This window comes from Echiichthys vipera, assembly GCF_963691815.1.
Source record: "Echiichthys vipera genome assembly, chromosome: 12".
NCBI lineage: Eukaryota > Metazoa > Chordata > Actinopteri > Perciformes > Trachinidae > Echiichthys > Echiichthys vipera.
The window spans coordinates 2560722-2577192 of NC_139837.1; the positions used below are offsets into that span (position 1 = coordinate 2560722).

The following is a 16471-nucleotide window of genomic DNA, read 5'->3' on the forward strand; positions in this document are numbered from 1 at the left end:
GCTCTCTCCCTGCCTGGCAGGAGGAGAGGAGGATAGGGGGACGGGAGTGAAATACAAGGAATTGAAGGTAGAACGGAGCAGCGGGGAGATGAGCAGCTTTAACAGAAGCAGGGGAAACGTCTCAGTGGGATAGGAAGAGGAGAAGGGATATAGACATGAAGAGAGCGAGGAGGTGAAGAGGAGACAGAGGGCGAAGAAGGAAATCAGACAGAATTATCAGAGAGGCCATGGGAAGTTAAAGAAGTACAAGACGTCGAAGCAGAGCTTACATTATAACAGAGATAGCGGGGCGAGCGCACCAACCACAATAGGGTGAAGCCGGAGAGAGGGCAGGAACGAGGAGCGAGCGAGTGAAACCATTTCAAAAAGAGGCCTGGAAAAAGAAAAAGAAGAGGAAGAAGAGGAGAACAGGCAGCCATCCACCCCCGCCAAGCTCAGCAACCCCTCTGCCTCCATGTGCAGAACCAGATAAGGTCGCATTAATCAAAATCTGCCACTTCCCCTTCCAAAAAAACACAGTCTACGCCATCAACCCCCCTCTGCGAAGTATCTGTCACTGAAACGGAAATTTCCATATTTAATGGGGAAGCTTTATATCACCAAAGAGCCAGTGTGGGCGCAGGGTGGAGAGAGCCGAGTCGGTTGGATCTGTCGGCGCCGTCATTAGCTTATACACTTTAGACGGCGCGTGGAGCCTCGAGGGTTCATTTCAGCTTGGCTCCGGCGCCATTGTTATCATTTCAACAGCGCGATGAAGCCGGACCCAGATTGGTCCCCGTCTTGTCACAACTACGACCGCTCGTGTGATGATAGCACACCGTCTGTACTTCACCGCAGTCTCTTTCTCATCACCCTCCTGTTCTCCTAAGGGTCAATTTGACCCCATTTAATGTTTAAAATCTCTAAATAACGACGTTTTTTGGTGTTTTTTTGCTTTATATTTATGACTTTTCCTCATTTTATGGAGAAAACTCATAAAAAACCTAAAATTATCATGATTATATATATTTTTTTATTGTTCTTATCGTACATGTACTTGTGGCATCGGTGTTCCTTTGGGTCAGTTTGATCATCTGGATGATTTAATCATTATTATTATTGTTTATTTTACAATTCAAATATTATATGAGGTCAAATTCACGCTGCTGTCCTTGATAACGGACGTTACTTTCATTCCAGATGTTACAAATAACACAAAATAGCACTTAAAATAACAGACTTACTTTAAAACACACACACACAGAAATCCCTCCATGCAGTTTAACATCAGTGATATTTTTCATTCTGTTAAATAAAAACATAAAGTACCCGACTTCACTTCAGTCACACATTGATTAGGATCATTTTCCAGATGTTTAACGGTCAAATTGACCCCGAGAATAAACGTGTTAGTCAAATTTGAGGGCAACAGGAGGGTTAAAGAGTAACAGTCCCGTATTCTGTCCTCGCGTAAACCTGCAGTGCAAATTAAAAACGCACTTTGAAAGCATTTCAAAACCAGGGCCGTCAAATATACAGTGGCACGCACACGCGACTCCCCCCATCGCGCCTTCTTCTCTGATGCCATTTGTTTATTCTTTCTCTTTGTAATTTCTCTCCCGCGTTCGCCTCCTGTGCACATCGTGACAGCCCACAGACTACCTTTCTGACATTATAGCAGGCGTCAGATAAACAGGTGGTGTTTACGCTCTTTTTTTCCCATCCTCCTGTTTTTTATAACCACCTCCCCGAGGAACGACATCAAAGGGAATAACAGATCATGTGCGGTGAGTGCGGAGTGTGCCAGGGGGACGCGGGTATGATTGTGGGGAGGTGGGGTTGGGCGAGAGGGCAGGCAGCTGCTTAGGGCCAGCTCCGGGCGAGGCACAGCGTGACCTCTAACCCCTGAATCCCCACGAGCTCTCCGCAGCCCCGACCTCACCCCCTCCCACCCCGGGCCAGCCCTCCCCTCAGAGCTGCTGCCAACTAAATTACATCAGTGTCAAAAAAAGCCCCCCTCCTCTGCTGGGGAGACGGAGCCTGGTGAACATGACGCGGAGTGAGAATCACATTGTAACACAGGAAGGACACACGCTGTAGTCAGCCAGGATTACAGGGAATGATAAAGTTGATCCCATGAAAAGACAAAAATGCAAGTAACTACAAGTCATACATGTCACCCAGAGCAACAGCGTGGCTCGTTGATGGAGTTTAAGACACGGAGGACGACGTTACATCGGGCTTTGGCTACAAAGGCCGACTTGTCGTGAACGCTACAGAGATAACAAACAAAAATGGTGGACCCAATGCAGACACAGACAGGAAGTAAAAGTACAAACATTCATATTCATTCATCTTCAACCTCTTGTCCCTGTCGGGGTCGCGGGGGAGCTGGAGCCGATCCCAGCTGACATCGGGCATGAGGCGGGGTCCACCCTGGACAGGACGCCAGTCTATCACAGGACACATAGAGACGAACAGAGACAGACAACCATTCACACCTACGGGTGATTTAGAGTCATCAATGAACCGAACACCTGCACGTCTTTGGACTGTGGGAGGAAACCGGAGAACCCGGAGAAAACCCACGCAGACACGGGGAGAACATGCAAACTCCACACAGAAGGGCCCCAGCCGGGATTCAAACCAGGAACCCTCTCGCTGTGAGGCGACAGTGCTAACCAAACGTTTAATAATACTAACAGACGCAAAACACCACAGGGTAAACAGGAAATACAAACAACGAGACGGTCGAGGGAAAAACAGGAACGAGGAGACGACGGATGAACAGGGAGACGGACGAGGAAACAGGAACACGGGAAACTACGGAGAAAGAGAAACAAACACGATTAAATAAACTAAACGACGGGGAGCGTGAAACCACAACGAGAAAAGGAACGCCAATCCGGGGGGAATAGTTTTACCAGTGAAGGATCTACAACGGTCCGGCGCTGCGTGCCTGTAAGCTCAGGGTATAAGTAGAGATCCAGGTGATCAGCGTAACAGGCTGCAGCTTGGAGGGAACGCCTACCGGACCTAGACGACAGGAAACAAAAGGGACACACACATGCATGGAAACACAGACAGAGGGAGACAAACTCACACAAAAGGAAGAGAGGAGGCGACTGACAGAACGAGTCTTGACACGACTGTTGCGTCACCTCTGTGTCTTGCTCTTGATCTCACCACAAAGACTACAGCTGTTGGCTAACTAGCACGTATGTTCTGCGCCACCCCGAAACCGTAAGGACTGCTCTCAACGTGCTAGTTAGCCAGTTAGCACGTTAGCGACACAACCCAGTGTTGAACAAACAAAGGATGTTTACCGTGTGCAAGAGAACAATAACACAAACAACTAAGAAGCATAACTGTTAAAGAGCTCGATGGCTAAAAAATATCTTACCTGAAATAACACTGTTTGTTTTTTACCTCACAGCCTCTTGACTTTGACCGTTTGTGTACTTTACTCACTTCCGTTTATCCTCTTGTGCACGGAACCAACAATCAAACTGATGTCTCTCACCGTCAGGCTCCGACAAACAATTCGACATGTGGAATTGATCGAAAAGCTGCTGAGGAAGGTCAGCTACTGTAGGGCCAACAGTGCCAGACACACACACACACCCCAAAATGTGTGTGTGTGTGTGCATGTGTGTGTGCATGTGTGTGTGTGTGTGTGTCTTTGCATATGTGTGTGTTTGTGTGTGCGTGCGTGTGTGTGTGTGTGTCTGTCCGTCTGTCTGTGCATATGTGTGTGTGCGTGTGCGTGTGTGTCTGTCTGTCTGTCTTTGTGTGTGTGTATGTGTGTGCATGTGTGTGCGTGTGTCTGTCTATCTGTGTGTGTCTGTCTGTCTGTCTTTGCATGTGTGTGTGTGTGCATGTGTGTATGTGTGCGTGCATGTGTGTGTGCGTGTGTGTCTGTCTGTCTGTCTGTCTTTGCGTGTGTGCATGCATGTGTGTGCGTGTGTTTGTGCATGCATGTGCGTGTGCATGTGTGTGTGTGTGTGTCTGTGCATCTGTCTGTCTGTGCATGTGTGCGTGTGCATGCGTGTGTGTGTGTGTGTGTGTGCACCATAGCAGCTGATATGGGAGCGAGAGCCTGAGACGACAGAAAACGCCCCAAATTGCGGCGTCTGCCATGCGCCGAGCCTCCTGCACCAAGACACTGTCTTTTGTTCTCCCCTGCTAGCGGGAGGAAGCCTGACAGCTCTGAAATGATCCTCTCTCCTCTCTCATGCACACACACACACACACACACACACACACACACACACACACACACACACACACACACACACATCTCTCCCTTCCTTTCAACCGCTCTACTATATACCTCCCAATTTTGCGCGCGCACGTGCACAAACGAAACAACCCCAAAAACATACGTTCTCCTGTCTCTCTCGCTCCTATAGCCTCTATTTCCCCCAGCCTCTCGTTCTCTCCCTCCGTCTTTCTTTCTCGCTGTTGTGCGGTGAGGATGGCGAATCCCTCATGGATTTCTGGAGGGTATCACCATGGAGACGGGGCTCTGCCACACGTGTCTATAGATCCTCCTGCTGGATAGGGGGGCACAAGCACAACCGGAGGTGGTGCATTCCTACCACCTCCAGTCTGCTCTGCGGAGAGTGAAGGGGCCGAGGTGGAGGGAGAGATAGGAGGAGATGGGGAAAAGGGGGATGGAAAAAGCAAGTGGTGGAGGGAGCCCGGTGTGAGAGGAAGGATTGAGTTAATACATACTCTAGATAGCATATGGAGGGGGCGGAGATGCATGATAGGAGAGAGAGCAGGTGAGGTTATGATGGGTGAGAACAGAGAGGGAGGAATATGAGATCGAGGGTGACAGGAGGAGATGAAGAGAGAGAGAGAGGGAGAGGAAGCAGAGGAAAGAGGCAACAGCCGCCTCGTCCCAGTGTCAGGGAGACAAATAGCGCGTGATGCTAATGACCGGCTAAAGCTTTTGCCCCCGCTGAGAACAGCCGCTAATATGACTGCTAATAACGGCGCCGCGGAACGCTGTCGCACTCCAGCAGTCGCTCAACTGTCGCCCGAAATTAGCCAAACGGGAGCTCTCCTTCTCCTTCTCCTTCTCCCGCTGTTCTGCTCCCCTGCCTCGGGAAACAGGGCCCTCTCTGTAACGTTTTCTTTTCCTGCATTAAAGGCCCACTCCGTAAAATATGAAGTGGTCTTTTCTGTGATCTGAAGCTCTTCTACTCTCTGATCGCTACCTCTCGTACGGAGGATTTTGTGATTTTACCAGGAGACAAAGCAAAGGGAAACGTAGAATGGCACAGTATTTTCTCATCCCCTTCCCTTCTCTCTTCTCTAATCGCCGAGCCCAGTGAGTGGGATGCACTGCCTGTGACGGTGTAGCCAAGGTCACACGGCGACAGAGCCGGGGAATGTAGGACGGCGGAGCTGCGGAGGCTTCCCGCGGCTTAGTCATCACAGGGCTGAGGAGCGTCGGGGCAAACGCAGCCTCTCACAGTGTCACAACAACCTGACAACGTCTCTCCTGTGATCCGTTTGCATAAGATAGTCCGCCGTTGCTTTCAAAGAGCAGGAGCTTTTAAAACACGAGTCGAATATCTGCTACTTTTGACGTCCTCTTGTCTCTCTGTTTTAAAAAGGCCTCTGTGTTTGAACAAGCCTGACCGTAAAATAATGAAGTGCACTTGACTCCTTTTAAAGATACAATGAAGAAATACACAACCCAGGATTTACTATGTGATATCCATTAGCTGATGTTGCAGAGTAATTATAGCAATTCAACAACTTGGATTGAGAGTGATCCAGCTGCAGTAATGCTGCTTTAAGACTGGAAAGATAACGGCTGAAAGGGCGAGGGGGCGAGGGCATGTGTCTAATACCCCAGTTCAGACCTGTTTCTGTGATCCTGAGTGATCGGATCACAAGTGGACGGCTCTTAGGGCCGGTCCGCAGGGACACGCGCTTTCCTGTGACCGCACAACTTTAGCATTCTTCAATAAAGATCAACAAACAGGATCAGCTTTTTCTCTGTGGTATATTTTGCCAAAACATTTTCCTCTGCGGACAAAAACACGTTCACCCCTGCATCCTTACAAAGTCAGAGTCTAGCAGGAATGACAACGAGCCAAATCTCGCACAGTCTTTTTGGGGAAGGGACAGGACGCCAGTAGCCTTGGTTGGGTGACGTCTTTAGACCAAACGAAAAACCAAACATGCCTCAGACATTACAATTCCTAACATTCTGAACTTCTCTCATCACAAGGTCTCTAACACAGGGTCCACATGCAAAAAATGTGCCGTTGTACCATCATGAATTAGTTATTTGCATTATCCATTAAGAAGGTGAGACAGAGGAGACACTGAACTGTGTCTGACCTGACAAAACTATGATTATGAATTACAAATATCCAAAATTCCCACAACACGCTTAACAACAGTGCTGCTGCGTGAGAGGACAGAGACGGACCCAGAGACTGTTTAGTGAACTGGACTCTGAGCCACATGCATGGGACTGAATGAGGCCCAGCACAGATTCCTCCCTTTTCCCTGATGCTCTGAATAAGGAGCTAAACTGCTCTAGGCTCTGTTTCTAAATCCAGTTCTAAGAAGCTGTGAAAAGTCTCTTAATGTAGTGAGAAAGTGGCGCCTGGGAGTGCTTTGGGACGGGGAAGGGGCTCCCAGCAGCCCCCTCTGCTCAGTGAGGACACTAACTGCAGAGTGAAGGGGCTCCCAGCAGCCCCCTCTGCTCAGTGAGAACACTAACTGCAGAGTGAAGGGGCTCCCAGCAGCCCCCTCTGCTCAGTGAGGACACTAACTGCAGAGTGAAGGGGCTCCCAGCAGCCCCCTCTGCTCAGTGAGGACACTAACTGCAGGGTGAAGGGGCTCCCAGCAGCCCCCTCTGCTCAGTGAGGACACTAACTGCAGAGTGAAGGGGCTCCCAGCAGCCCCCTCTGCTCAGTGAGGACACTAGCTGCAGAGTGAAGGGGCTCCCAGCAGCCCCCTCTGCTCAGTGAGGACACTAACTGCAGAGGGAAGGGGCTCCCAGCAGCCCCCTCTGCTCAGTGAGGACACTAACTGCAGAGTGAAGGGGCTCCCAGCAGCCCCCTCTGCTCAGTGAGGACACTAACTGCAGAGTGATGGGTGCATCAGAGTCCAGAACAGCACCAAAGTCTCCACTAAGACCAGAACCAGGGACACGTTTGTCTCTAGGATGGAGGAGGATTTGGAGAGAAACTCTCCCGTCTCTTCTTCTCCGTTGTTGGTGTATTTCTATGGCAGTTACAGCGCCACCTCCAGGCCTGGCATGGGTAGTACAGCATTTGGAGTCTGTTTCACTCGTCCCCTGTGTGGACGCAGAGATTTCGTGGACGGAAACGTTTTCAGAACAGTCGTTTTCGATGGTGTGGACGTGCCCTTAGTACAGGTATAAATGCACCCAGGACTCATCGGGGACGCATTGAGATCGGATAGACCACATTTGGAGGTGGTCCAGGCCCCATGTGGTCACATTTGAGCTATAAATAACTCATGGTTACTTGGTCATTTTGGTAATAACATTATATTTAGGTTCATTAAATATGCCCAAATTCACAAATACGTCATATATTACTAAGTTAAACAGAAATTATGAACATGTTGTTTTACATACAGAGGGGGGAAGTTGAATCAGATGGACACTGAAGACGCATGTGGAGACGCGGGCTGCTGCCAGGTGCGAACAGACGGACTGAGAGCCGTCCACTTGTGATCGGATCACTCAGATCGGATGTTTTTACCAACAGTGGCTCAGTTGGTAGAGCGAGTCGGCCGCGGTTCGGTCCCCGCCCTCCCCTACTTGTGTCATGGTCGTTGTGTCCTTGGGCGAGACACTTCACCCACCTTGCCTCGTTTGAATGTGTCTGACTGCCGTGTGTTTGAGGAGGTGGTCGGAGGGGCCGTAGGCGCTGATTAGCTGTCACGCTCCCGTCAGTCGAACCCCAGGGCAGCTGTGACGACCACGTAGTTTACCACCACCATGTGTGTCTGTGTGAATGAATGGAACCTGGACTCTATAAATAATAAATGGAAACAGCTTCTATATGTAAACCAAAAAGATCCATAAAGAGCAGGTATGTGATATCCAATCACAGGTGGACACTGAAGACGCATGTGGAGACGCGGGCTGCTGCCAGGTGGGAACAGACTGACTGAGAGCTGTCCACTTGTGATCGGGTGACTCGGTACCAAGTTAAAACCAGGTGAAAACAGACCTTATGCTGTGTCTAGCCTGCACCACCTCCCTCTCCCTACCCCTGCTCCCCCTCCTCCTTCCTCCCACTCACCTATCCTCCTCTCCTGCCAGCCGGCCTGCCTTGGCAGCCGCTAACCTGCTGGGACCAGCTCTTGATTTATTTGGAGAGGGCCCTGGAACGGAGGGGCCAGGATGAGTGGCATTTTAATGTGCTTTTGAGATGTTTGGTCACAAGCACTATTGATCACAGTGCCGCAGCGCACGCACCCCCCCTCCCTCACCGTCCCGCAGTCCCACACGCTGCCCTGGGGGAGAGGTCTGGCTGTCAGGCAGGGAATGAGTTTCCATGTGGGCTTAGATTAATGAAATGAGGCCCCTGGTTGCGGGGGGTGCAGGGGGTCAGACCATTAAGGAATCTCTGGGCTGGGTGAGATTGAGCCTGCCAGCTGACTGTACCCTGACTGACTGATGGACGTACGGGACTGTGAAGTGAAGGGGAGAGAGAGGCAGAGAAGGATGGATGGGATATTGGTCCGTGGGACGCACTGACATGAAAAACAGAGAGAGAGAGGGGAACAGAAATGGGTTTCTAAGATCCAGCGTGCTACAACACCACCTCGCCACTGTGAAGGGCCTTTTTCCGTAGCCACAAAGGCAGCACACACACGTTGACTTCCATTTTCTTAGTCTCACACACATCTTTTGTCCCGTTCGCTCACACCAGGTCTTACTCTAAGTAACGCAGAGCCGGGGAAACACCCAGAGGTTGTAAAAATAGGAGCCGGGGATATTTCACAGCTGAGTGAACATGCCCAAAGCGTGTTTAGCTCTTTTACACTCCAGCCTGGACAAGGGGGTTTATATGATGGCCAAAACACTCAGCAGAACTCATCAGGATTCTGACCGTGTGGGTGCTTTTGCACCGACGTGCCAAAAATGTGCGCGCACAGCCGTACACTCATACATAAATGTACAAACGGCAGCGCACTTTCTAAACACGCGCATGCAGCTTACATTGAGGGCCAGGTAGCCGCTCGGGGTTCTCACAAGGTTTGATGAGTGAAATGGATTAAGCCCCCGTGATCAATAGCCTGAGCAAATACACAGATTATCAGATTATCAGATTAGGATCTGTCCCCCTGCTGCCGAGAGGGGGGGGTACATTATCCAGAGAATACATTAAAACCTGAGGTGCCTTGGCAAGATTCAATTAACCAGGCTACAGGTTGTCCTTTACAGTCGATTCCAGACGAGCCGTTGTGTTTTCGCCGCGCTCGCTTCATGTCTGAACATGAGCGTATCGGTGTCCGTGGAACATGCACGGGGATTTTCTTCTGCCTGAAGAACAAATTGGTGTTAAATGAATATCAGTGAATGTGAAAATAAACTGCATCTTGTGCTTTGTTTGCTTCAAAGATGGAGATTTCATCCCTTTGTAACTGTTTTCTGGAAGAAATGGAGCATTTTACTATAATTGCCCAATAGTTAATGAGCACATGTCTAATTAAGGTTGGTTAAGCAAAGTTTAATATTATCCCCAGCAGAAGAACCCTTTTCTCCCATTGCCGCTCTGTGCATTGTTTGCTAGTTTGTAAACCGCGGCACCATAACACAGAGGCCTGATTGTACATGAGCATTAGCATTTATGGCCAGGTGAGGCAAACAGCTAATGGCTGCCCTCTTATCTCTCCTCTGCAGTGTGTACGGCTGCCCCCTGGCCAAGAAGAGAAAGAGCCTAGACAGACAAACGCTGGAACCGTCGCCCAAGAGGAGCACCTACCTAGATGACATGGACAACTCCACCATGGAGGAGTGCTACGAAACGGACGGAACAGAGGAGATGGACGACAGGGAGGAAGAGGAGGAGGAAGGAGCCGTAGAGGAGGAGGAGGAGGGAGAAGTGGAGGAGGAGGAAGAGGAGGTGGAAGGCTACATGGACTACAACGTAGAGCAAATGGAGCATGAAGAAGGGGAGGTAGACAGAGGGGACGGAGAGGGGGAGGAGGAAGAGGAGGAAGAAGAGGAGGTAGAGGTGGAGCAAGAAGAGGAGGAGGAAGAAGGTGATGAGGAGAGGGTGGAGGAGGCGGAGGAAGAGGAGGAAGCAGTAGAGGAGGTGGACTATGAAGAGGAAGAGGATGAAGGAGAGCAGAGTCAAGGGCAAGGTGAGACCACTTTCTTATAGTGTTTAGTGTATTAAACCTAACCAAGAAGTTTTGACTAAACCTAACCAAGAGTGATGATATAAGGATGTAACCATGGTAATTAGTGCCGGGCTGTTTCCACCCGTCCCCAGTCTTCTAGTGCTCAAAACCAACCGGCTACTGGCTGTAGCTTTATATTTATCACACACACAGGAGAGCAGTATCAGTCTTCAAGTACATATGTACACGCACATCCAAGCCAAATAGGGCAGGTGCTGAGCCAAAGGTGAGCAAATCAATCAACAGGAAATAATAACCCTCACACTGCAGGGCTCCAATTATCTATCTATTTATTGCACCAAGGTGGCGACGCTTCAAACACTGCTCTTTTTCAGACAAAAGTACGAAGCTATCCTAAGCATACATATGATGCAGTCACATTATGTGATCACATCAGCGGAGGTACTCAACAGGGGCTCCCAAACCCCCGGTTGACTCAAAAACTGCAGAGGGGCCTATACGTGGTGCACAGTGGCGGCTGCTGGTCTTTCAAGGAGGGCTATGTAAATTCTACCCTTCGTTCCTTTTCGAGAAAATGATCTGTGACCATGTCGTACCAACTAGGCGTCTTTTCCAGGGACTTGACCAGTGTCCTCTAAATGCTCAGCAGAGCTAGGCTGCTTAAACGGCCTTGGCCAAGCTGGAGCTGCTGCGCCAGGCTACTGTGGAGTATGACCGCCTGTGAGCGTGAGTGCTGCCGCTGGTCGTTGGGGAAAGAAACCGCAGAGTGACAGAGCAGAGTCGCCAAACACACCGCTAGTGGTTTTTAACAAAGACAAAGTCTCTGGGGATCGGTAAAGTCTCCGGATCAGTTCAGAACAATGGAATGAAAGACTTGAAAAATGCTCCGATGGATGTTTATTTTTCAAGATCGCTGATTCGCTCGTTTAGCTGTCAATCAAAAAATAATTCCGCCTCAGATAGCTCATCCAATCATTGTGAATAAGCTGAGCGTCCGGGCCAGCGCACTGTCCCATAGACCCCCAGAGACGCTTAGCGCGTCCGATGGGCGGGACAAAGCCCAGCATTTATCCAATGAGCGTCTAGTTTGGCTGCAGTGGAACAACTCGCTCTACGCTTCCCACGTGAAGTCAGTAGAAGCTGAATGAACAAAAGATGAAGCTTTCTAGCTCTTATTAAGTCAATGAAATGTACACAGCAGAACATATTTCAACACTCTTCCCTTGCAGTCTGAGAGCAACCACCACGGGGGGGGGGGGCAGTATCCCTCCCCTCCTGTACCTCCACCAGCACACGAATAAACATATTTCCCCAAATGTCGAACAATTCCTCAACATTTCTCTATCTCTAAAATGTTACCACTGTTTTCCATGTGCTGCATGTGTGTGGTTTATATTTCCATGTTCGATGGGCTGACTGGGGCCGTTGGACACGATGTTCAAACACTGATTGTGTTTTGAACTGGAATAAGATGAAAGACCTGAAGCCAGCATGACTGAAGCTGTGTTATTCCAACAGTGCTTGGTTATTTATTTAGTACAGTTAGTGTTTGATCCATTTATTCATTCATTTGCATTTTTTTTGTTTGGATATTTACCAATTTTCAAAGCCTTTATTTAGTTTATCCTTCTCAGGCTACTGCTATACTGTGGTCTAAACCAACCTGGAGCTGGAGCGGTGGTGTGCTACTTGTTCACCATCTCTTTTTAAAGACAGCTGTTACTTTAATTACAGAGAAATGATCTAAAGTGATGGCTAAAATCACTAGGACGCTGCTTTGCAACAATTCCCCACTGAAATCCCCTTGATTATTAAATGTATACATCAGAACAACTGCTATCAAACTAGTCATTTGTAATACCAAAGGACTCTTCAGTTGCCTGTCCCTTGGTAAATCTCAAGACTATTAGAGATGTTGACATTCAAAGCCTTACTTCCTGAAGACACGATGCAAAAATACCATCTAGTTTTGGGACTATCTTGTCTTGGGCCCCTCCCGACGTGCCCGAGACCAGATTTGGCAGGTTTCTCTCCAGCAGATTCTGCTTTGCACCCCCGCATGACGATTGGACCTGACAGTGCCTTCAAGTCCAATTAAGAGTGAAGCTCTGAGAGAGAAATGTGTGTACCATGTTTGGTGCATAGCTCTACCCACCCAAAGTGTTGATGTGGCAGCCATGCTCTTATTTCTTGCAGAGTGTGAATCTCTACAGACTGGTGTTCATTAGCCAGGGCCTCACCCGTAACACTGAGACAGTGGACTGTTGCCACTGTCTCTTCATCCTGTCAACAGCCACTCTTTCCATGGGCAGGAGCGGATTACCACATTTTTTTGATAGCTACTGTGGACATAACTAGGGACATACCTAAGGAAATACCTATGGACATACCTAGGGACATACCTATGGACATACCTAGGGCTGCCGCCGACCAAGGAGATATATATATGCCCCATAGACCCCCAGAGATGCTGAGCGTACGATGATCGGCACAAAGCCCAGCATTTATCCAATGAGCGTCTAGTTTTGCTGCAGTGGAACAACCCGCTCTACGCTTCCCCATTGAAGTTAGTAGAAGCTGAGCAATCGGCACTACACCCCCCACCCCTCCCCCACTCAAGTATAGCCTAAGCAACTGAATAACATGATTCAACGTAATTATTAACCATTATGTTATTATATTACGTTACTTACATGTTTTAAGGTGGTAGGTCATGTTCAGCTAACGTTACTTACATGTTTTAAGGTGGTAGGTCATGTTCGGCTAATGTTACTTACACGTTTAAGGTGGTAGGTCATGTTCGGCTAACGTTACTTACATGTTTAAGGTGGTAGGTCATGTTCCTCTAACGTTACTTACACGTTTAAGGTGGTAGGTCATGTTCAGCTAACGTTACTTACATGTTAAAGGTGGTAGGTCATGTTCGTCTAACGTTACTTACATGTTTACGGGGTTGGTCATGTGACCTTCTTGGGGTCATCCTTGTTCTTTTCAAAGTGATCCCATATTTTAGACGTCCTTCCCGACATGATTGGCTATTATTTATTTACTGGTAACCGCGATGTCGAACACTGACAGTGAGTGAGGGTCACGACTTCCTGTATCTGGCCCTTCAAATTAAAAGCCCCCCAGCTTTTTAGACCAGCCGCCAGTCACATAGATTTTCACTTAATTGTGGCGAATTTCATGCGACCAAATTTTGGTCGGCTAATGTTTTTTCCTCGACCAACGCTTGGTCGACTGTTTGGGGGACGTACCACATTGAGCACTTTTCTGATGAATCCTCCAAACCCTTCTCATCATTGAGCTCTATAATAATTATGTTTGCTTTATTTGAATAGACGGATTCAGCAGCATTTTAATCTGCAGCCTTTTCCCTGAGAAATATTTCTATATGCATGATTACCATGTTCGCCATTCGCCCCAAGACGACGCGCTGCATGGTCCATGGGCAGATCCCAATCCCCTAAATGTAAAAGAGGAGACATTCTGGAGCTTCTCTGTGTTTCACAGTGGTATGCACATCTCTGTAGCTAATCCAAAGCCCATTCAGGGCAGGGCAGTCTCTCTGTTCGCTCCTTAATCTGTTTCGCTTCCATATCTCTTTTGTGTACCTTGATTGCTCTCCAAATTGCTTTCCTGGGCCGTGTTTCATACCATCAAAAATTAAACCCCCTGTTGCAGAAGGGTGCTGTAAGAAGCCTTCTACTGTCAAAATATGTGTCTGGTCATTCGTGACTGTTCCCTCTTCCCGCTCCAAAGCCCTTACCCCCCAAGCACCAATATTGTGTTGCTCTCATTAGATTGGAGTGTGTGTGTGCGTGTGTGTGTGTGTGTTAAGTCCATGTACATGCAGCTGGATGATAATCTGATTTGTTTTTGTATGCGTCGTTTTTTCTGATGAATACAGTCAAGTTCACAGATACGTCTTTGAGCCTGGTGCTAATAATAACATTCATTTTTGTCTCATTATTCACCACTAAAAGTCAAACTCTTGTTTATCGTGTCTGCGTGTCGGGGGCTTTCGGGGGTTCAGGAATGTAACCGGCAAAAACAAGTCGCCGATGTGAGCAGCGTGCTCTCAGCGGCTTCAGGGCGGAGATGTGAAAAGAGAGATGGGAAGTGCTCCAGGAGTGAGTGCTTGAAATTACTGACAGAAGAGGTTCAGTAACCTTTTGCAGCCTGTCAGAATCAATTAGGCAGTGAAAGGAATTGCAAAGATACTGATGATTGAATGAAAAGAAGAACTTTAGCAGCGAAAGATAAATAGCTACTGACTGGGGCTCATGGCGTCGCAGGTGGAACGACGTATATCTTTCAGGTTTTAGGAAAAACGCTCTAATTCAAGGATTTTCTCACTGTGTTTTGATTACTGCAGAGCAATGATTTAAATGTTATTCTGAACTCTTGAGTAATGTGATCAATCATAAGACTATATCTAGGAAGTAAGGGCAAAAGCAAGACTTGGATGTAGTCCATCTACCAGAGCATCTTTCTCTGGATCTTTCCCCAACCACTATATTTAACTTCCTGTGCTGATTCACAATTCAGAACACAAGCTGCTGTTAAGACTCTCAAAGTAAATTATTAGGGGAAGCAAAGAGTTCCTTATCCAATTTAGACGGACCAAGCCCAGAAATCTGATTTACCAGTAAAATAGAATGACGGAAATTCAATTATGAGACGTTTGCTCTTTCTTTCCAACAGAGGACGATCAGATGAGCAGCAGCGAGGGGGGCGAGGGTGATGGCGGAGGTGGCGGCGGCGGCAATGCCAAATCAGGCCCGACTGCGGAGAAGGACAACAACAACAATGACGAGTACGAAAACTACGATGAACTCGTTGCCAAGTCCCTCCTCAACCTGGGCAAGATCGCAGAAGACGCCGCCAACCGAGCCATGACCGAATCTGAGATGAACAGCAACTCCTCTAACAGCGCCGAGGAGGAGGAAGAGGAGGACGAAGAGGAAGAGGAGGACGAGGAGGAGGAGGAGGAAGAGGAAGAGGAGGAGGAAGAAGAGGAAGACGAGGAAGAGGAGGAAGAAGAAGAGAGGGTAGGCGATCAAACGCAGAGGGGCGATCTGAGTTTGGACGTTGACAGCGATGTGGTCCGGGAGACGGTGGACTCCCTCAAACTTCTGGCACAAGGTCACGGCGCAGTGTTGTCCGACAATTTAGATGGACAGGAGTTTGAGGACGGTAGGGCCGAGAATGACTGTACTCGTAATGGGGGAAATGCACACAATGGCGGCAACGGTCAGGTTAAGATCAACAGTAACGGACAAATAGAAAACAGCGACGAGGAAGTGTGTTTGAGCAGTCTGGAGTGCCTACGGAACCAATGCTTCGACTTGGCTCGGAAACTAAGCGAAACAAAGCCCACCGATCGAATCGGACCATCCCAACAGAACCATTTTTCATGCGGGGATCCCAATCAACAGCCCCATCACAGCTATGGGGATTTCCACCACAGCCAAGATGACAGGCGAACACTCGATAGGAACTATTCCGACATGGACAATCTCCTGAAGCTAGAGGAGCAGCTGAGCCCGCGCTCCAAGGCCTTCTCCAGTTGCGCGCAGGAAAACCGATATCACACCAACCTACGGGACTACGATGAGGACACAGCGTCTGTGACGTCGGACCGATCGGAAGAGGTGTTCGACATGACGAAGGGTAATCTTTCCCTGCTGGAGAAGGCCATTGCACTAGAGTCGGAACGCGCCAAGGCGATGCGGGATAAAATGGCGGCCGAGGCTGCCAGGAGAGATGGGGTGAGGTATAGCCATGACGACCATGGCCTGCGGCACGGTTACGGTGTTGAGCGTAAAGCCCGCCTTCCAGATGGCATGAAGAAGCCTTTCTTCCATAAAGGTGAGTGGTTCTTTCAAATATACACACACTCAGATGCAGACCGAGCATGGAAAACCATATCTACTGTACACAAGCGTAGACATTCACACCTCATTTAACAAGCTCAGGTAAAATGTTTGTCCGCCACTGTATCTTATCTGTCCTGTACTGGGGACTAGACAGCCCACATGCATTCTGGGAACCTCACCATAACCCCAGGACAAGCTTTTTTCAGCCAATTTGGAAATTCGCATCTCGG

General features: G+C 48.7%; 1 protein-coding gene across 1 annotated transcript in view; it reads left to right on the forward strand.

Moving 5' to 3' along the window:
- myt1lb (myelin transcription factor 1-like, b) overlaps window positions 1-16471 on the forward strand; it is a gene marked incomplete at both ends in the record, with an annotated part of 77364 nt that overhangs the window by 19634 nt on the left and 41259 nt on the right. Inside the window, 2 exons of the mRNA XM_083924723.1 lie at window positions 9896-10359; window positions 15067-16233. Coding sequence (XP_083780849.1) covers window positions 9896-10359; window positions 15067-16233 — 1631 coding nt within the window. The remainder of the gene's footprint in view (window positions 1-9895; window positions 10360-15066; window positions 16234-16471) is intronic.